Consider the following 20,917-nt stretch of genomic DNA (forward strand, 5'->3'; position numbering starts at 1 on the left):
ATGGGTGAGCCCGGCCTCTGGGAGTAGAGACATGACGGGAGCTATCCACCACTTCAGTGCTATTCACCAGTCTGAAGAGCGCACAGGCCTCATGCTGCCCCTCAGCACCGCAGTGAATTTCCCCCTAGGTACTTTCAGTCGCACTGGTTAATGACTGTAAAGAAATGTGGTCCGAAGCAGTGTTAGACTGGCTTCCCGACCGGATGAGCACCCGTGTCTAGAGATTAAGCCAGCGGGTTAACTCACCACCTCTGTGCTGGGGCACACTGGCCAGCACTGAGAGTCCAGAGCCCTCGTCTTCAGGTTTATTCCTTCAGCACTGGAACGGTTTAACGCACGTTCAACACACCAGTCGGGTCCTTTCCCACTGGCCCCGGGGTGTCTGCAGAAGCCTATCTGCATTGTGTTCCCAAGCCCAGGATCTCTCGCCCTCAACAGAGGGTAGAAGAGTTGGCAGAGTTCATGACCGATGTCTTCAGTTTGATTGGAAATTGCACCTGGACTCCTACCATATCACGTCTGTAGCTGCCCGCACGCAGGCTAGCTGGGGCGGGGGCAGCCCGTCAGACCCCATTCTAACAGCAGCAGCAGCAACCCAATCCCCCTATTCATTGCTATTACCACCTGATGCCTCCATCCCTACCAATGGTGACTGTGGCTGAGGTGGGTTCTGCTGACGGACAATCCAGTTTAAGGACCTCTCCCCTCTTCCAGTGCCAGTCTCTGAAGTGTGTTTCCATTCCCTATGCAGGGAATGCTGCTCTTCACCGAGCTGACTTGCGATCAGACTAGCTCTGCGTTTATTCTTCCTGGACAGCTGCCAGTGCCGGGTGAGCACCTGCCGGCCTGCTGCTGGTCTGCTCAGTTCCCTTCCGCTGCCAGCCCCCTGCTCAGCAGTCTAACCCAGCTGTCCAGCACTACAACGTAATGAAAGTAGATCGACAACCAACTGCTGGCGGCTGTTAGATACCACCCAGGAATGGCGCATCTCCCAGCCACCGCACTATGCTAATCCAAAATCACACTGATAATGTTGCCTTCTCTCTCCCCGTTTGTTGTTTCTGGCCATAAACTTGTAGCGTGAGATCGCTGGCTCTGGGACGGTCTTTGTTTCACCCACCTGGACAGCACCTACCCCAGCAGGGCCCTGGCTGGGTCTATAAACAATGGCATAATACAAACAAATAGTGAATTAATCCAGTAAGGTGCTTTTCTAACCAGAACTTCACTTATGGAGGGTAACTCACATGCGTCAGCTAGCAACCAAACCAACCCCCACAGCAGCACATTCTAAGGCACATTAGGAGCCAGGAGTTTCGCTCACTTGTCTCAGCTGGTCACTGGTCTTCGAGAACATTTGCTGTAAACGTTCTGATTGATCGAACAGAAACGCATCTGAGAATGGCTTCTCTCTGGAGGCACAAATCGTAGCCTTTATGGAAAGCCGTGTAACTGGAGCTGCTCAGGGATTGTGTTCACCTCCCAGCCGTCTGAAAGAGGAATGTTTTCAATCATTCAAACCGAGCAGAGAGACAGACAGTGCCTAACTTCCGTTTAAGCTGGGATAGTCCAAGGCCTTTCGTGGCTAAATGGATTTTAGAGGTTCAGGGTAAGATTTTTCAGCACTGGGGATGAAACCTGGGCTCTACCTGTAGCGTCCAGGAATTCTTTTCCGTTTTGCTGCAGAGAACGACAAACCCCGGGCGTGCTCGCCTCTGTCGGAAGTGCCTGGCCACGTGCTGCTCCATTGCAGCACTCGGTCTCCCAGCTTATGGCCATAAGGAGAGACAAGCCCTCACTTATTGCGGCCCTTTTACACGCTCAGAGTTTGGGGCTCACTTTCCCATTAACACATACATTCGAGACCCTCCTCTAGGCCAGGCACAGTTCCCACAGCTCAGAAACAGGCCTGGACCTCGGCAGACAGAACTCACAGGCCAAGCCTTCGAGTACTAAAGTCTTTCCACCCACAACTCCCTGTTCTCTGGGCTTTGGTCTAGCCGCCTCCTCAATGATCACGCTGGATCCCTCATTGAGCAACGGACCTGGGATGTGTTGGGCTTTGCTGCAGGTCTTGTTATCGACTTCACCTTCTCAACATACAAAAAATGCGGCACACCCTGCCCCTGCTGGCAGTCTGCAGTCACAGCGTAGACTCGGTGATTGAGGATAGACAGACATCGGAGAGGAAATGCTCACACTATTCGTGCCCAGGTACCTCACAAAATGGTGACATTTCTCAATAGGTGCATCACACTTAACCATACGCACTTTGCTTCAAAAGCTGCCTGGACATTTGCAGCTTCGCATGGCCCTTTGAAAGCAGACACGCTTCTTACTTTGAACAGGGTTCTGCTTTCCCTTTACATACGGCCCTGCTGTCTCCATTACACAGATTATAAATCGGACAGGAATGCAGGCGGATTAACCACCTTACAGGGATTCACTGGAGTCACTCATCTGCAGCTCAAGTCCAGAAGTTAATTCAGTACTTAGTGAAGCTGAGCCCTCGAATCATCTTTTGTGGGTGTGGATACCGCTAAAGAACAGCGGGAATAGAGAGAGAAAACCAGTAATTAAGAAATAAGAGAGACAAGACAGGATACATGTTTCAAAGTAAAAAATTGGAGAGGTCAGAATGCTTCCTGGTCAGACAGCATTTATACCCACGAATACCTAGGAAATGCCACCGCTTCACAATACATTAGCTAGAAGACGTCAGCAGCATTATTACAAATAATTCCAGAGAGGAGTTGCAAAGGCTTCCTCATGACAAGGTCCAAGCATAATAAATGTGACTCTGCAAAGAACTCTTCCTAGATGAATCTCCAGGCCGGCTCTAAAGACTACAGTTACTTGCCGCAGCAAGTCTTGAGAAACGAAATCATCTAGACAGTAAAAATGTCGTCATCTTTCGCCAAGAACTGAAAATATTTCGCCTTATCAGGCAGTTTACACAATAATATTCATAATATAAAGCCAGTATTGCAAAAAACCAAACAAGCGAACAGCAGACTGCACAGAAAACAGCCCTGACAGGGCACATCTCCCTCCCCTGAGACCATCAGGATGGCAACTTCTTAGACAAACCAGAACCAGATGCTCTGATACTGGAAGTTAAACATGTAATCACAGATAAAGTGCATCACATCAATACTGCTCCCTGTCATGATCTCCAAATCATCATCGCCTGGACTTCCCATAAGGAAATATTTACTTGAGCACAGTACGCTCCATAGCAAAGCAAGGGCCTCACGTGTTGCCAACATTCTGCGAACACTAGCTTGCAGCCTTAATGATGAATGAAAACTCACAAAAGCTAAAAAAGACAGAGGTGTAGGTATCTGTGTGCACTTAAACCATGTGGCATGCTGGCCAGGCCTGGAGCAAAGATCTTCTCGCAAACAGCTTTGACAACTATTGATAATTAAAACAAAAGTTAGTCCAACCTGCCCTCTGAACAGTTTTATATTGCACTGTGGAAGTGGGGCTATGGTTAATCTGTCACTGAATTCATTCTTAAAGGCACAGACTTTAACCACCTCATTAATGATGCTTATGAAGAGCTTGCATGAAGTACAGATCATCATCAAAAGTGTTTGCAAACTGAATTAACAAATTTGCATCCACACCGGCCATGTGGATCAACATGCCAATGCTTGACCTACGACAGTATCCAGCCTCTGCTCAAAAGCCAATTTCTTTTAAGGTCTCACAACATCAGGCTGCACAACTGACTTCTCCATGATGTTGCAGAACGCGTGGCATGCACCGTGCTGGCGATGTTACAGCTCCACCAACCCCTGTGAGAAGTTAGATTGCAGGGCTGGCCAAGCAGCTACCAAACAGGAGAGGACGGAACCAAAGCCCCATTTTACCAAACAGGGGAGGCCAGATCCAAGGTCCTGTTTCCTTTCTCCTTATTATTTGGCCTTATTACACCCTTTGGGATGAGGTACTACTAGTCCCCAAACAGCATTTACCCAGCCTCTGTGACCTATGAACTAGTTCCCTAATTCAAGAGGGTTCAGTGGTAGCTGTGACATCTCCAGAAGGGCACATGCTGGGTAGGCACACTGGAGTGGGAAACAGCCACATAAGATTTCAAATGGTGAGTGCCTTGAGTATCCTTTATGGAAGGATCAAGGTGGATAAGGACACTAAAGTTGGATGGGATAGCATTCCCCTTGCAGGTCGTTTTAAACAAGAAACGAACACAGTTATAACTAACAAAGTTTTCACAAAGTAGCTAGTTTGAGATCAAGCAATTACTGTCAACCCTCCTTGCCCCCAACATTACTGAGCAAAAGGGGAAGAGGTGGGAAAAAAAATAGTTATGCCGCTCCCAGAAAGCAAACCAAAGGATCAGCACAAAAATCCCACAAGTCCAAACCATGGAAGTAAGTCGAAAAATTGAATGGTTAATAAGGAGAGACTGACAAGTGTGAATCAGATTAAATATGCAAAAAAAGATGCTTGTATTTAAATGTTTTTATTTCAACTAATGCTTTGCCACCATATTACATCATTTGAATAGCTCAGAATAGCAATATGATCTCAAAATATAGCAAACAGCTTGCCAAAGCAAGAGTACATTAACTCCTATGGATACAGCTCCTTCCTTCTTTGGTGACACCACTTCCTGCATATTTGTAAAAAATAGTTGTGTGTCTCAGCACTTTGCAGTTCAGATTACTTAACCCTGCTGTTTGTAACATTTGCCTCTTCCCTTCACAGCCGCCCTGCAATGTGTTATTCCCAACAGAATTTTAAATAAAAAAGTAATAGAAGTTTACATGCAGGATTTGTAAAAATTATTTTCTAGGTGCACACAAAATTGAACCAAGATGCGTACAAAAATGCATTCATTTTGATTCTCAGATTTAATGATGCCATCAGATGTCCACTACTGCCAGAGAGGCTGAGTTTTATGGTGGTAGTCTCAAATATAGTCTATCCTGAAAGACCTTTAAATAAAGGTAGCAAGAAAAAAAAACGCGATGCTTTATTTGTGAAGCAATCAAAATATTTGTTATGTGTATAAAAAAGCACCATTTAGAGAGAACAATGCAGGAAGACTGATCTTCAGAAACACAATTTTCTCATTTAACTTTATAAATTGTGCTACAGATCCCAGCTTCTTCTGTAACTTTATGGTTACAGAGGCAAGGAATAAAAGCTCAAACCCAGAACACACAAGATTTGACCACAAGACGCAAGTTAAACTGTCTTTTAGATAGAAAGTGAGATTTGTTTCTATTAAGATTCATGCCAACCACCTTAGCAACCCTCAGAAGAAAAACACGGAATATCTGAGAAATAGGTCCAGTGCAGCATTTTTTAAGATGCTGCTCTGATATGAATGCATTTCCATGAGCACTTTAAATCAAACTTCCATTCTGGGAAAAGAGCAAATCTGTTGGTTAAAAACTCCTCTCCCTGAGAATGTTGTTAATGTTCTAGTCTTGCAAAGCAAAACTGAGAGTCCTTGAAACTTCAACAGTTCTTAGGCCAACAGCATTTCATCCCGGACACAGCTGATCGGCGAGTCATGCACTGGGGTGGAAGGTTGGGATTTTTGCACGTGTCTCAGCATCTTACACTTTCTTCATTCCTCTGCCCATCAAACAGGCAAACACGGTCATAACCATCTTTGGTTTCACCTCCACAAGGTCCTCTGGAAGAGCATATACTCTGGCTCCAATTCTTCTGGCCATGGACACCGCGTACCTAGTCAGCAGTCAAGAGAAATGAGTACATGTAAACGTTTCAAATCCTCCCTTTACCTGAACTTGCTAGCCAAAGAGCCAGCCTTTGCAGCGTGATTTCAGTGATCACTAACACACAGTTTAACAACAAGGTATTAACTCCGATTTCAAGGCATGATTGTTTAGATCTGGCAAGTAGATTTGTTTTATACATGCATTTTTAATGTAGAGCAACTGGTTTTAAAATAATCTTATTACGGAGAATTTGCAGTTTTTAATATACACGTTACTTGATATTTTGAACTTAAGTCCATTCTACAAACCGTTAATGAGAAAGTGTAATACATATACCTTGAGTTATGCGCTGCATATTTAATATTCCTTAGAGATAAGTAAATACTAACCCTTACTGGTGAACAGTTAAGTTTCTGAACTATCTCCTTCTGTTCATGCTCCTTGTGTTTGCTTTCTATCAATATTCAAGCAAGCAGAGTGCTGAAAGTTTGCTGTTACAGTTATTACAGAATCTTAATGGAAAGCAAGTTTCAACTTTCCAGTTCAGTACTCCCACTGGAAACTTATTTTGAAGAAGACTCGTGCTGATCTCACCAGGAACCAGACTCACCATAGTGACCCATGTGTCTAAGAGTTCAAATATCAAATATTGAGATACAGGCCAAGTATTTATTAAATCAATCTGAACCAAACTGGAGAGAATCTGCTCTGTTCACAGGGCTATCTGCTATTGGAAAGAGGATCACGCTACTAGGAACTGTTCAAGCAGTTCTCTAGTCCTTCCAAAAGCCGGCATCACAAGAAGCCTGCCCTTCTGATAGGCTAAGCGGGACAGTGTCACTGGACAGTCCCAGTATGGCAAAAGATTGAGAACACGGGTTTTGGAGCACACCCATCTGCAGCCGGAAGGCGAAGACACTTACATAGCATTATTCTGTTTGTCATCTTCTGATAAGTCCCCCGTCTTTACCAGATCATAGTTGATACAGCCAGGCTGTATGGCATCAATTAAATCCACCACTGCCAAGCTACTGCTGATAGTCTTGTCCTAGAAAGATACACAGTGACATACGGTGAGGATTCAGCAAGTCTGGCTTCCGATTCCACAACAGCGGAATTGATTGTGGAATGGGTAACAAAACTAAGGGTTTTTTAACAGTCACAAAATTGTTACCATCTACTAATAATTAGTCCCCACAGGACCCTTTCCAAGCCAGTTACAAGGCCACATTACCATTATTACTCGGCTTAGCTGTAACGAAGTGCTTAGACTGTGCTAAACAAACAGTAACTGGTTTGCAGGCAGCAAATCTCCACTTGTGTCCCCCAACGGCCTGCAATGGAGTTGCCCAAGTCTGCGGCCAACACTGCAGCACAACGCATTGCAAAGGAGATGCCAGTCCCCCTCCCACTGGAAAAAGGAGCCCTGTACCTTAAAGCTCTGAATAGAGGTTGACTTGCCAGCTTCTCTCAGTGTCCTGTTCACCCAGTTTACTATGATGTCATCATTTGCTTTCTGACCATCACCAAGGTCCTCGAGAACATTCAGGGTGTATCTGAGAATGAGTGGGAGACAGTTCCTTACAGCACAGGGTAGATATGGTTCAGGAAGAAAGCCAGGGTCTCAATGCAGTATAGGATTCAGCATAGGGGTGGGTGGCTACTGAGCCAAAACAAAGCAATCTACAATAGCAGACCCATCTTGGGAGTCCTGACTTCAGCCTCTGCTCTGTTCCCTTTGGTGCACAAGGGAAGAGAAGGATTCTGTCTGACTTCCTCTCAATGTGCCCCACCAGTTATGACACCCTGAACAATACTGAACTGATACCGTGTATTTAGTCACTTTTTATGCGGTGTCGTCACCATCAGTTCAGATGAAGTTAGTGACTGCACTGTGATTGACATGGGTAACACACCTAAAGCTTTGCATTATTAAAAAGGCAGATAAAATTCTTTAGAGCTAATCACAGAAATGTAGGGCGAGCTGTGGTTCTCAACCTGCCGCCAGGTAACGCATATGCGGCCCGCAATGATAAATAGGGTGAGACTCACTGGTTTAACCCATTCTTAAAAACCTCCAATGAAGGGGACTCCACAACCTCCCTTGGAAGACTATTGCTAGTGCTTAACTACCCTTAGAGTTAGAAACTTTTTCCTAATATCTAACCTAAATCTCCCCTGCTGCAGATTAAGCCCATTACTTCTTGCTATCCATGTCCACTGAAGGTAGGACAATTGATCATGTCTCTTTGCCCTTAACATAGTTCAAGACTTAGAAGATTCCTTCTCACTCTTATTGTCTCAAGACTAAAGGTGCCTCTTTTTAAAAACAAAAAAAACAAAAAAAAACTTCCCTCATAGGTCAGTTTACCTAAACATTTTATCATTTTTGGTTGCTCTCCTTTCGATACTCTCCAATTTTTCCAAATCTTTCCTACAACGTGTGCCCAGAACTGGACACAGAACTCCAGCTGGGGACTTACCAGTGTCGAGTAGAGCAGGATAATTGCCTCCTGTGTCGTATACACAACACTCCGAATGCATCCCAGAATGACATTTGCCTTTTCACAACTGCACCACACGTTGTCGACTCGTTCAATTTGTGATCCACCAGAACTCCCAGATCCTTTCCAGAATTACTCTCTAGCCAGTAATTCCCCAATTTGTAATTTTGCATTTGCCTTTATTGAATTTCATCTTGTTGAATTCAGACCAATTCTCTAATTTCTCAAGGTCCTTTTAATTCTAATCCTGTCCCTGAAAGTGCTCGCAACCCCTCCCAGCTTGGTGTCCTCTGCAACTTTTATAAGGATCCTCTCCACTCCAATATCCAAGTCGTTAATGAAAATATTGGCTAGAATACTGAATGTTATTAAGTGGCCTCATTTTATCTGTACAGTACATATTTTCAGTTTTGTATCTTACTAGAATCATTTAGAGCTGGGTTTAAAAAGCAATTCTCCAGGAATTTATTACACATAACTAGGTTTTTCCATTTAGTAAAGAATTTGTCATTAAGTTTTTCATTTTAGTGGGAAAAAATCCCACTTTATTTGTTTCCTTTTTAAAAAAGAAAAGCAGGGGAGGAGGGGAAGAGGGAGGAGGCTTTTTACACCTACAATTTCAGAACAAAAAATTTAAAAGTTTCAAAAAAACAAATTTGTTGCAGTTCCCCCCCTTTTTTTGGGGGGGGTGTAAAAGGAGGCACAAAAATTCTAAAAGTTCTGAGCTCTAGAAGTATTTTGTCAGATCTGCATCTATGGTCTGGCCCACCGAGAGATGGAGAGCCGTGAGCATGGGATATACCATGTTACACTCCAATGCTGCATTCACAACGTTTCGATATTTTAAACAAGCTTTGTACCTCCTCATCAGCTGCCAGACTAAAGCTAGCGTCAGTGTTTGGTTTCCATCATTCAGATCTTGTCCACCAATGCCCACCAGAGAGAATTTGGCCGGATGCTTTCCCAAATCCACTGCATAGTTACAGTTTTCAAGCTTCACGCACAGAGGAAAAAAAATGTGCAAGAACAAAAAAAAATTAGAAATGTACCTATAACGAGGCTTCCAAATGTTACAGGCTTATTGTTCTTACCGTAACCTAAAGTTCTCACCTTCTTCATGTTTGCACCAAGCTTGGGGTACGGTGGCTTGTTAACCTTATTCCAGTCAACAGGAACTTTGATTTTTTCGTACAGTTGTAATATTACCAGTGCATCTTGCAGGTCACTAGGATGGATTAGCATTGGTTAGTCCTGGTGTTCGGAGAGTGAAGCACACCTTGACTTTTCTTAGGTTTACGTTTAACGTTATGATTAATTATGTTACAACAGTGCAAAAAAAAGAAGCAATCAACCACCCCAGAGTAAAATATCAAACTTCTCCCACCTTCTGACATGGGGAGATAAACCCTGGTTGTCATAAGGCAAATCTAGATCCCAGTGCACCTCCAGAGTGACTGGCAGCTAATATAGTGACTAGGCTTGCAGTTTTACTGAGGAGCACCTGTTTTAGGTAGTTTTAATTTAAAAAAAAAGAAAAAGAAAAAGACATATCCAAGGCTCTAGGTGCCCTAACATATCATTAAACACAATCGAAGATCTGAACAGGTTCAAATACCTATTTTACTTCATTTAAAATGTCAGGTTTCTTTTTTGGTCGATTAAGAACTGAAGTTGCATTCGACTAAAAGCCAACTGCTCTAGTGGAAGAAGGATGCAGAAGACCTACCCATACAGGTGGTTTACATGTGGATTCACACCGAGAGAGTTCATCCAGTTACGGAAGGTCCTTTCTTCACGTGTCTCTCCTATGTTAAAAAAGACAGACGGGGGGAGGGATAGCTCAGTGGTTTGATCATTGGCCTGCTAAACCCAGGGTTGTGAGTTCAATCCTTGAGGGGGCCACTTAGGGATCTAGGGCAAAAATCAGTACTTGGTCCTGCTAGTGAAGGCAGGGGGCTGGACTCAATGACCTTTCAAGGTCCCTTCCAGTTCTAGGAGATTGGTATATCTTCAATTATTTAATTTAATGCCTGTATGGGTGCCTCTCACCAAACTGGAGAGAACTCTGCCTTCGGGACACCGAGCATCCCACCTGCCCTGACAGGAAGTTCTGCACTGGGTAGCTTATTTTTAAGGCTGAAAAACAGTTGCCTCCATAACGATTCATAAAGGACCCACTTACAGGGCAGCTACCTGGACATCTTTTCTCAATGCTGAAAGATCTAACTAGGATTTGGGAAATTAAGGAGTTTAGGGTCAATAAAATGGACTACGATGTATGCACCACCTGTAAGAGGTGCAATATCCCAGGTGAGAATACGCAGCAGTGAGAGTTTAACATTAATAATAAATGGCTGAGAACCAGGCAGCCCAGTACTTTCAGTGATGCCTCTGAAAGCAACGTCTCAGTGTTGCAGGTAACCCATCTACACATGGGCTCCTACCTTCCCAGCCTCTCAGCACTGGCGTGGGGGTTGAGCAGTCTTGTTAAAGCACATTATATGTGACTCTACATTCAAACTTCAGTGTAGAGCCTGGTATCTGACCCCTGTGCCAATATGCAAGACGGGTTGGTCACATGCACATGCCACATCTAAAATCCATTGGTAAACAGCATCGCTGAAAATGAAATACCACAGTGCTGAATCTTTCGCTACTACCACTCTTCAAAGCCTGATGGCTCATCAGAACGCTAACAGCCTTTTGTGGTACAAAACATTTCCATTAGGTATTTTTCCTTCAAACATCATGATAGGAGAGACGTTTTATTACCTTCCAGTAGTGTCCAATCGATGTCCTGATTTTCCGGCTTGGTAAGCGCCGGATACCTGTTGAACAAATTTGCAACGAAGGCTAAATTCAGTTTGGGATTACCACTGACAACATCAGCCGGGGTAACAAATTGTCTGCAGCCCAGTCTGTCTGCCTGCTGAAGCATGTATTCGGCTCTCTTCAAGTCATCCTTCTCCTGTGGGGGGAGGGGGGGACAGAAGCATGAATAACCAGCCGACTCCAAGGATGTCACTCAACTATAAAAAGCAGGAACTTCTTCCTGACCACTGCCTTTGCTGGACTGAATCCACAAGTCCGCCTGCTTTCAGGAGGCTCGGGGCATTTACTAACCAGACTGAATAAAAACAATGCAATGAACACGTATTGTAGTAATGAGCCATAGCATTATGGACGCACTGGTCACCATCTACCCGCTCTGTTAGAAAGCTCCACTCTCAAGCTTTAGAGTAGCCAGCTAGAATAATAATTAGAACTCGTGATTCGGCATGTTCACTACTATATCACCAGGCAGGGGCGGCTCTAGAAATTACGCCGCCCCAAGCAGGGTGGCGCGCTCGCTGCCCTTCCCCGGTCCCGCGGCCGGGGCAGAAGTGTCTGCGGCGGGTGCGCTGGTTCCACGGCTCCGGTGGAGCATCCACAAGCATGCCTGCAGGAGCTCCGTCCGAGCCGCGGGACCAGCACACCCGCCGCAGTCATGGCTGCAGGAGCTCAAGCGGAGCCGCGGGAAGAGGGGACCCTCCGCAGTCATGCCTGCGGCAGGTCCGCTCGTCCCAGGGCTCCGGTGGACCTCCTGCAGGCATGACTGCGGAAGGTCCGCCGGAGCCAAATGCCGCCCTGCCGGGACAATGCCGCCCCATGCGCCTGCTTGGCGCGCTGGGGTCTGGAGCCGGCCCTGTCACCAGGCATAAAGGTGACTGAATCCCCAGACATTTGGCTTACTCCAATTGTTGCACTGGCTGTTAACGCCCAGGGCTAAACATAGCCTCATTTAACTGTATACCAGAAATGTGTCTGTCTCTGTTTGCCCACTGATATCTTATTTGTTCAAAGTCTGACAATCACCAGGTGATCAAGAGGCCATAAGCAGACTGCAAAGTCTATACCCAGCTTTCAGTTTTACAGCATAAGGACAAGGGAAAAAAACCAGACAAGACTTACTGAGTACTTACATTGAAACCAGACATGTTAATATCAATCTGCGGCTCTCCTTCTTTCTGCCCCTTTGGTGCAATTTGGTGGAGGAGATGGAAATAGGCTCTGGAATCCTGAAATGGATTAAGTGGCATATTCAGCTCTCCTACATGGTGCTGAATGCACACGAACATTACATCACAGACTCGGTTAGTGTCTGTACCTTGACTGAATTACTGAAGTCAGTGAGCTTGACAGACAAGAAAGAGCAAAGAGGGAAAGGGCACCACAGCAGAAATCCCGGAGGCATGAGAGGAAAGAAGAACAAAGTTAGAAACATTAAGCCAGTGTCAGAACCATAAACCAGCATTTAAACGGCCAGAATAACGGGTCAGTATTGAATGTTTTACACCACCACAAATCGGCAAAAAAATGCAAGTTGGAGGTCCTGGTCTTAAACAACTGCCTGCCGAGATCCAACAGGCAGCCCATATATATTGACCTCTAGAGTAGCTTCATACTCCTGATGCCAATTACCATATAAATTTCTCAGGCGTATAGGCACCTCCTCCCCACCTCAAATCAGAAAGGGATCATTCTGTAGGGCTACAACACTGCTAAATGAAACCAGTACAGAGGAGACAGTGTTGTTGATCTTTTGAATACATGGAGCCTGAAGGTTTTTCTTGTTGTATCACATTTACACAAGGCAGGGTTTGGGTTTTTCTCTTAAAGCAGATCCCAAGACAAGATATGAGCTTTGTGTATTCACATGAAGGTTTTAGCCATTCCAGAGATGATTTGGGGGTACAAACCTTTTGTCTAGTGGGAAGTGAAGGGGTGGGGAGAGAAGAGGATTCAAGCCTGAGCTTGTTTTTTTGAAAGAGAGCTACAGAACAAGAACTAAAACACTTTCCCTTACTGGGACCATGAAGTGTCCCACGAGATCCTACGAGCTGGGAGCCTGCACTGCGCAGAGCGGTCTGGGCAGAGCTCTTGGTGGAGTTTTCTAATTTTGAAAACCGGGGGCAGGGGGTTTGAAAGTTTCTGCAACATTCTCTGCACCCCCAGCCAGCCTTGGGCATCGATTTACTCCCTGCACCAAAGGAAGCTCCCTTTAGGCAGAAGAAAGTTTTAAAATATTTTAAAAGTCCCATAAATCTCTTGCTTCTAACCCCGCAAACCATAGGAATGTCCCTGGATTCCAGGCATGTTTGGAGCCCTTGCTGTATAAAGTGCACAAGAAGTCAGGCCCGGGAGGGCTGCTAGCTGGAAGGAAGCCACGAGACCAGCCACTAGCAGGCATTCTAGGAGACACGTCTTCTCCCACCTACCACCCATTTCACCAGGCCCCCTGTGAAGACACAGGACTAGATCTCTCTGCAGTGCCATCTCCGGTAAAGTATCAGTATTTGCTAACAAGAGTTAGCATTTCCATACAATCAACGAGCTCTCCACTGCAGAACTGGTCAAAACATTTGTTGAAATATTTCCCCATGTTTTCGGATGAGTTCTAGTCCAGTGCTTCCTACGGACCCTTGAAAACAGCTTCTGAAAGAGAACGGTCTTGAGAATGTGCCTTTTAACCACATGAAAGCGTCCTAGGGATGTACTGCTTCCCTGTTCGGGCAGTAAAAACCCTTCAGGGCTTTTGAACTGATATCTGCAGCTTTTGAAGATGAAGGCACCATAAACAACAAAGACACACCAGACTCGGTTTTATGGCTGGATAATCCGTACCAAGCAGAGAGGATTCAAGGGCAGTCGCCATTTCTCTACTGTACGAGGACAGGGTCAGCTCTTATACTGAAGTAAAGCAGTCCTGGATCCTGCAAACACTAACAGGTGCTTCACTTTACCAACCTGAGAGTCCCCTTGAAATCAAACTCAGGGCCGTGAGGTGAAAAGCAGGTGTGTGTTAGCAGGATCAGGGCCTAACTGGTTAACTATGTAAGAATGCAGGAGAGAAGCACACACACACACACACACACACACTTCACCCCAGCAACCTGGCTCAGATGCATCTGGCTGCTCCTCACAGAAGCAAAGCTCCAATTACCTTGATGTCGGAGCTGAAGTTATTGATTTTCTGCCACCCTGCATTTTCCAAATGGAAGTTTGCCCATCTCAGAAGCAGCTCTTCTGGGGATAGTTTCATAAGGTCCTCCAAAGTCTCACCATCGCGAAGCAAGGCAGCCAAAGCTAGAAGAAAACAGACATGCATCAATACCGGGAAGTACTGGGTTAAAAAGAGGCCTTCTTCTAAGTTACAGTTAGAGCTGGCTGAAAAAGATTTCACCCAACTATTTTTGGACAAAAAATTACGGACCATATCAAAGTTTTTCCCTCTAATAATTTCTGATTCTGCCAACATACCTTGGTTTTTCCAATAAAAATAATTTTTAAAAAATCGTAATATTCCATATAGCAGGTTTCTAGAAGGATCCCTCCTCCCCCCAAAAATACATACATTTGTTGATCAGCTCCAGTTACAACCCTCCAGGTTGAGGCAATTTAACTGGTTTATTTGGTACATGCCCTTCCATTTAAAAATCAGTCTGTACGCGATTTCACATATGTTTTTCTGAAAAATGACAACTACAACAAATACACCACTGCTGTAAGTCCATTGCTGATGAGCGTTAGGGAGCAGAGTTGGAAATTCTATGCCCAAATGTTACTTACCTTGGTAGCGATGGGGGAAGGGAAAATGTAATAAAAAGGCAGTCAAAGTCACACACAAGCCTTTGTGTGGCACGGTTAGTCCACAAGGATCCCAGAGCTTGTTGACTGGTGGGATCACTGGCACTGATGAGGCTATAATTCATTAGCAGCTACGTGTGGCAGGTATCCCACAGCATCACTCCACTGTCACTGACAAGGGAAAGGAAAGCTAAGCTACCCTACCGAAAGGTGCCAGGGGAATTTAGGTGGTTGAAGATGGGAAACGGACAACGTGCAGTTATTTGTGATCCAAACATCTTCTGAAGTCTCTCCCTAAGAGTCAGCATTTCAAGCTCTACCAAGAGAATGCCACTTGCCGAAGCACCAATGCCACTACCTGCAGAGACTGGCTCCTGCAAGTTCTGGCGTGCTCCAATTCTGTCTCACTTAGAAGAGTAGATGATAGCAAAAGTCCAGGTGCCGTAACCACCAGGCGGCCAGAAATTTTGCTTGATTTAACATCCAAGCCAGTTTCAAGATTATGGTTTAAAGATTACACCTTTTATTTTAGTCAGCTGGCTACATATTCAGTAAGCAAGATCTGTCTTGTAACAAACTTCTCCAACAACCGGAGAGGTGCATCAGGACATAACGAAAGAGAGAGCTGATGTACTTGTTCTTTGATACCTGGTGTTTTAGAGCAGGGAGAACACTAGCCTCGATACTCAAGTGATGCACTGTGGACACTAATAGACCTGGCTGAATATTTTTCATTTAATCTTGACAAAAAAATGGTTTTGTGAATATTTCCATTTGGTTAAAAAAAAAAAAGGCAAGAAACTGTCAGTTTTGGGAGGTTTCTGTCAAAAAGCCAAAAAAATTTAGTTACAAAAAATCTGAGAAAGGAAGGTCTGCTTTTTGACCAGCTCTAAGCATCACACAATGATACCCTGTGATTTGAGAACATCTACTTGCAGATAGAAATACATCCAATTAATGGTCTATGGACATTTAGCAGTTCCCCCATTCCCAGTCAGAAGTTATCATTGCTCAGAGAACACGTGCTCATTCACACCTTTCGAAGCCTGCGCTGATTTAGCCCAAGGTGGGCCCACGACAAGAAAACCTTGTCGCTATTGCTACCATTGAAATGCACCCACACTACCAGCACGTGCCATCCAGCTTATTCAAGCCAACTCCATAAAGTGCTGGGAGGGTTCAGGACGTCTCAGTCTGAGAACCCAAAGCACTTTCTTCACAATCAAAATGGGATACGCAACCTATGGCACACAAGCTGATTTTCAGTGACACTCACACTGCCTGGGTCCTGGCCACCCGCCCAGGGGGCTCTGCATTTTAATTTAATTTAATTTTAAATGAAGCTTCTTAAACGTTTTAAAAACCTTATTTACTTTACATACAACAATAGTTTAGTTATATATTATAGACTTATAAAAAGAGATCTTCTAAAAACGTTCAAATGTATTACTGGCACGTGAAACCTTAAATGAGAGTGAATAAATGAAGACTCGGCCCAGCACTTCTGACAGGCTGCTGACCTCTGATCAAAATGATCAGTAAGAAAAGTCTCTTTGCAGAGAAGGGGAAGAAAATGAAGCGTAGATTGGCTGGATGAGAAGAATGTGGCATGAAGCACCCCCAGCTGAAAGGCAATGTCCCTCAGGCTGAGCAATGCCGCTGAATGAGTAATTTCAAGCCTCATTCCCCCTCCCCACAGGGCAGTAACGTGAGACAGTTTAGGCAGCGTGACATGGGGCTTTGTCTTATATAAACAACCTATTACTCCCCACCTCCATCCCAATTCACACTTACTATCTGGTCACCCTAAGGTTAGGCTTGACTAAGGATAAACCATCATTTACACTTTGTTGCTACCTTCATTTCTGCTGAGTTCGATGTCGGCAAACAAGCCAATCTTAATAATCTGCCAGAGAAGCCCCAGCACCAGATGTGGTTTCCCTTCCCTCAGGTCCTCTGCTCCAATATTGACAACATGACACCCAATGGCGGAGGCGGAATTCAAGGCCAAGTTCAAGTTTTCCTGTAAACAAGACAGCTAAATGAGAGGTCTCAGTGCGGACAGCCTGGGGACTTCCCTGCTTTCAGTAGAAGAAACCTTGCAGTTTTATAGTAACTACAGCTGCATTCGACTCCAAGGGAGTTTTTAAAGGAACTCTCATCAAAGTGGACTGAATTAGACCCAAGGGTTTAATTTCAGTCTCTGGTTTTTAGTTTCAGCCGCTGAGATTAAGATTGGAAAATCAAAGTGTTCATTAAAATGTTGTGTGTGCACACACAAGTACATAGTTTGTGTATTCAACATATATCAATTTACTATGTTGTGTATTCTAATACAAAAATACATGCACACACACCTATCGACCTCCCTTCTGATAACATCAGCATAAACCTAGAGGTACGTGGACAGCTACAGTATTTCAGTTTTACTAAAGCCTGTGAAGGGGACCCTTAGCAGCTTTTAGCATTACATCATTCCTCTTGCCCTTACGAATATTTACAGAACATTGCCCTTTGCACTAAGATTTCCATTTAATGCACAGTACAGAGAGTCCTTTAAATTATTAAATACAATTAAAACTGATCTCTGCTCTGGACCAGAGTCACGAATTAATTCCATGGGTCGCTGTATTCATCTCCCCTCACAAGCCCTGCATGATTTCAATCTTTGTAAGAGGTAATGAAAGTCTATTGTATCTTACCTGAACTATAAATGGTGTGAGTTTTTTCTTGTTGATTGCTCTTTCGTCAATTGTATCCGGAACAGAAAGATTGATCATTTTACTGACAAAAGACAAAAATATTCAAACACCATTAAGCGTTTAATCCTAACACAAGTTGTTGCAAAAAACCAGAATAATAATGAGATTTGATCAGATACTTTGTACTCAGTTGTTTAAAATAAAAGGTTTAGGTTTGTAATTTATAGTTAAGCCTGATGAAACTGTAAATACAGTAACAGCCATCATGGAACTAGCTCAGGTTGCTTGAGTAAAAACACATGAATTATTCACAATACCGTCAGCAAACTAGCTAAGAGCTATTGTTCTGCTGTACATTCTAGAGTGAAGATTTCTTTTCTTCCAATTTAACCACATTATGTGGTTCAGCATACTTAGAAAGGAGAGACCTTGCTAATAATAAACATGAATGCCAAAATAAAAACCCAGACAGTGCAAACATTCGGAAGAGATGGCATGTGAAGTGAATTCACAAAAGGCTCAGAATGGGTTTTTCTACTAGTCAGCATGTAGAGCAATGCTTCAGGCATCTACTGGCACGATGAATCGAAGCAGACTCTCTGTTTTACATTATAAATTATTCCCCGCTTAGTCCTACTTCTGTATCACAGAGGGGCAGGTGTCAAAACAAGGCAGGTAAAGACATCAAAGTGAAAAAAGGCAATGCCTAACCTACAATAGATCTTCAGCCTTTTGCTACAGTGCCACTGGAATACCATTTCACTTTGCTTTTAAATCTAAAAGCCGTTTCTACAGAGTAAATATGTAGGCTGTTTGATGGCCCTGGAGAGTAGACTCCAAATTTTGCAGTGAACAGCAGAGGAAGTTTCCCTACTAATGGGTCCCACCTTAGTCCTAGAGCCTAATCCAGCTACCATTAGAGTCATGGGAAGTAGATCAGGTATTCAGAGATCCTATTGCTAGACACATTCATCCTTAGCCTCTGTTGAGGCTTCCAACAAGGGACATGATCGTGATTTGAGATACAGGTATGTAAGGAAACTGGACTGATGTCAGAACATGCCCCCACAGGTCACTGTTACACATTTCTGTGCATCTATGAACGTAGCTGGGTTTCTGTAGGACAGACTTTTCCAAAGTCACTGCTAAATTTTGCTAATACAATAGCCAAGCCTCTGAGGAGGAGCAAGGAGAGGTAAATTACATTTCAAACCCAAAGAGAAGTGAGAGTCCACAGACAATATAGAACTCCAGTTTCCCCCACATCATCAAACGCTGGCATCAAAGCCAAAGTGCTCTCTTGCAGTGAAAGTCTGAAGTGACTACACACCCCTTTTCACCTGGGCAAAGAAGTCTATCCAAACATACAGGGTCAGAAAAGCAGCCTGGATTGAAGAGCCAAGTCCCAATGACAGGACTTCTGTAGGAAACAGACTTACGACTTACCATAGCACAATCCCATCTCCAACAGCTTTGAACAGGTCATCTGTATTTGGATTCATTGGAATAACGTGCCTGCAGTCGGGATCGTTTTCCAAGGCTTTGTTTATCCAGTTTACAAAGGCATATTTTTCTTCCTCTAAAACAAGTGCAATCGTAAAGCAAATGCAGGCTTTTTACAGCAGAGCAGACATCTGAACGGTGCACTGTAATTAGCGCACTACGTTTTCATTTTATTGGTCACAGGGCCCAATTTCTGCCAGAGTTTGCCAGGGCTGAGCCCCGGCCCCTCTAGGCTCGGCAGTTCAGAGCCCCGGCCCCTCTAGGCTCGGCAGTTCAGAGCCCCGGCCCCTCTAGGCTCGGCAGTTCAGAGCCCCGGCCCCTCTAGGCTCGGCAGTTCAGAGCCCTGGCGCCTCTGGGCTCGGCAGCTCAGAGCCCCGGCACCTCTGGGCTCGGCAGCTCAGAGCCCCGGCACCTCTGGGCTCGGCAGCTCAGAGCCCCGGCACCTCTGGGCTCGGCAGCTCAGAGCCCCGGCACCTCTGGGCTCGGCAGTTCAGATGAAGCACTGATTGGTCATAAAAGTCGAATTCCGAGCTTTTTATCTTCTGTAGTGGTAGAGGGTTTTCGAAGTTACAAGTCACTCATTGAGCTGGCTATAGTCAAACGCAATACGACTATATCAGCAAACTGAGAATGCTAGCAGGACAAATCTAAAACAGGAACATGGACATACTCAACCACTCAACTTAAACAGAGCTAATGTAGCATCACTTGATATTTAGCCTTGCTCTTCTTTCAATTTGACTATTCAGGGGAAAAAAACAAAAAACATATGAGCTTGTTTTCTGCCAGTTCATTAAACTTGCTAGTTCTGGGGTTTGGTCTGTTTACTCAAGAAAGCATTCGAATGTCAGAGTAATACCTGAATAAGAATGTTGTGTTCCTTCACTGGAGAGCTCAGACGTTCCACCAATAGCACAAATTCCCTCTTTTCTGTTGATGGCTTTTCTGAAAGTTTTAGCAATATCACTGCTTTTCAGCTCTTGGAAAATCTACAGTTCAAAAAGTTTTCTTTAGACAAACATTCATTTTTTGTAAACTGGAAAACACGTGTTTAAACAAACTTTATAGTATAATCAGTAAACATAAGAATGGTCTAGCAAAATAATACTGGATTTAAATTTACTATGGGGGAAAACAATGTGGTTCCATTAGATTTAATCAAATCAAGCAGTACAAACACCTGCTCAAATGGAAGCCTTAAGAAGCCAGTAACTTACATACATTTATTATTTTAGTTCAGTTTCAAGAGGCCACCAGAAGAGCTCAAAACTGCAGTCTGAAAGCAAGTATACATGCATTCTCCATGTGAGCAAAACAATTCAGAAAGCTGTTGCACAATTTTAACCAGTTTGCGTAAGCAGGTGTCTTTAGTTCATACAGATGTGACTTTGTCCACATCCCACAGAAAACAAAAACCTGAGTTTTTTAAAGCACATCTGAGCAAGTGTAAAATAGTACAGCTCTAAAATGGACTGCAGCAGTGACTTTCCTACCATATTAGGCTATTGCGAGGTAACAAACTTTTCAACAGACCAAATCAGTACACGCTCTTGATGTTTGAGGTTAAGAGAGAATCTTCAGCATGGAAAAGCTCATGCTGGGATTTCTTTGCAGATATTAATGTACTGTCTATTGAGCTAATTATTAGGAAAGAAAAACTAATTACACATCAAGAAATCACCATCATCTCAGAGGTTACCTCTACCTATAACTATCGTAACTAATCAGCTGCCCACACCTCCCCGCGCTCACCATTTTGGTCTCCTCGTGCTAGTCCCTGCTGAGTCCCACTCCTATTTGCTTCTCCATGTGGGCTTACAGCAATCTCTGTATCACACCTTGTATCTTCCATGAAATA

General features: G+C 44.2%; 1 protein-coding gene across 6 annotated transcripts in view; it reads right to left on the minus strand.

Moving 5' to 3' along the window:
* Nucleotides 1-4,476: 4,476 nt before the first annotated feature.
* PLS3 (plastin 3) overlaps nt 4,477-20,917 on the minus strand; it is an 81,574-nt gene continuing 65,133 nt past the window's right edge. For all 6 annotated transcript variants that reach the window (XM_039488595.1, XM_039488601.1, XM_039488600.1 and 3 more), the window contains exons 5-17: nt 19,919-20,048; nt 19,003-19,135; nt 17,557-17,638; nt 16,712-16,877; nt 14,211-14,353; nt 12,190-12,285; nt 11,000-11,195; nt 9,954-10,032; nt 9,338-9,452; nt 9,088-9,221; nt 7,156-7,279; nt 6,647-6,771; nt 4,477-5,730 (exon numbers count right to left, since the gene is read on the minus strand). In XM_039488595.1, the coding sequence (XP_039344529.1) occupies nt 5,598-5,730; nt 6,647-6,771; nt 7,156-7,279; nt 9,088-9,221; nt 9,338-9,452; nt 9,954-10,032; nt 11,000-11,195; nt 12,190-12,285; nt 14,211-14,353; nt 16,712-16,877; nt 17,557-17,638; nt 19,003-19,135; nt 19,919-20,048 (1,656 nt within the window). In that variant the 3' untranslated portion in view covers nt 4,477-5,597. The remainder of the gene's footprint in view (nt 5,731-6,646; nt 6,772-7,155; nt 7,280-9,087; nt 9,222-9,337; nt 9,453-9,953; nt 10,033-10,999; nt 11,196-12,189; nt 12,286-14,210; nt 14,354-16,711; nt 16,878-17,556; nt 17,639-19,002; nt 19,136-19,918; nt 20,049-20,917) is intronic.

The sequence above is a fragment of the Mauremys reevesii genome, linkage group 9, assembly GCF_016161935.1.
Source record: "Mauremys reevesii isolate NIE-2019 linkage group 9, ASM1616193v1, whole genome shotgun sequence".
NCBI lineage: Eukaryota > Metazoa > Chordata > Testudines > Geoemydidae > Mauremys > Mauremys reevesii.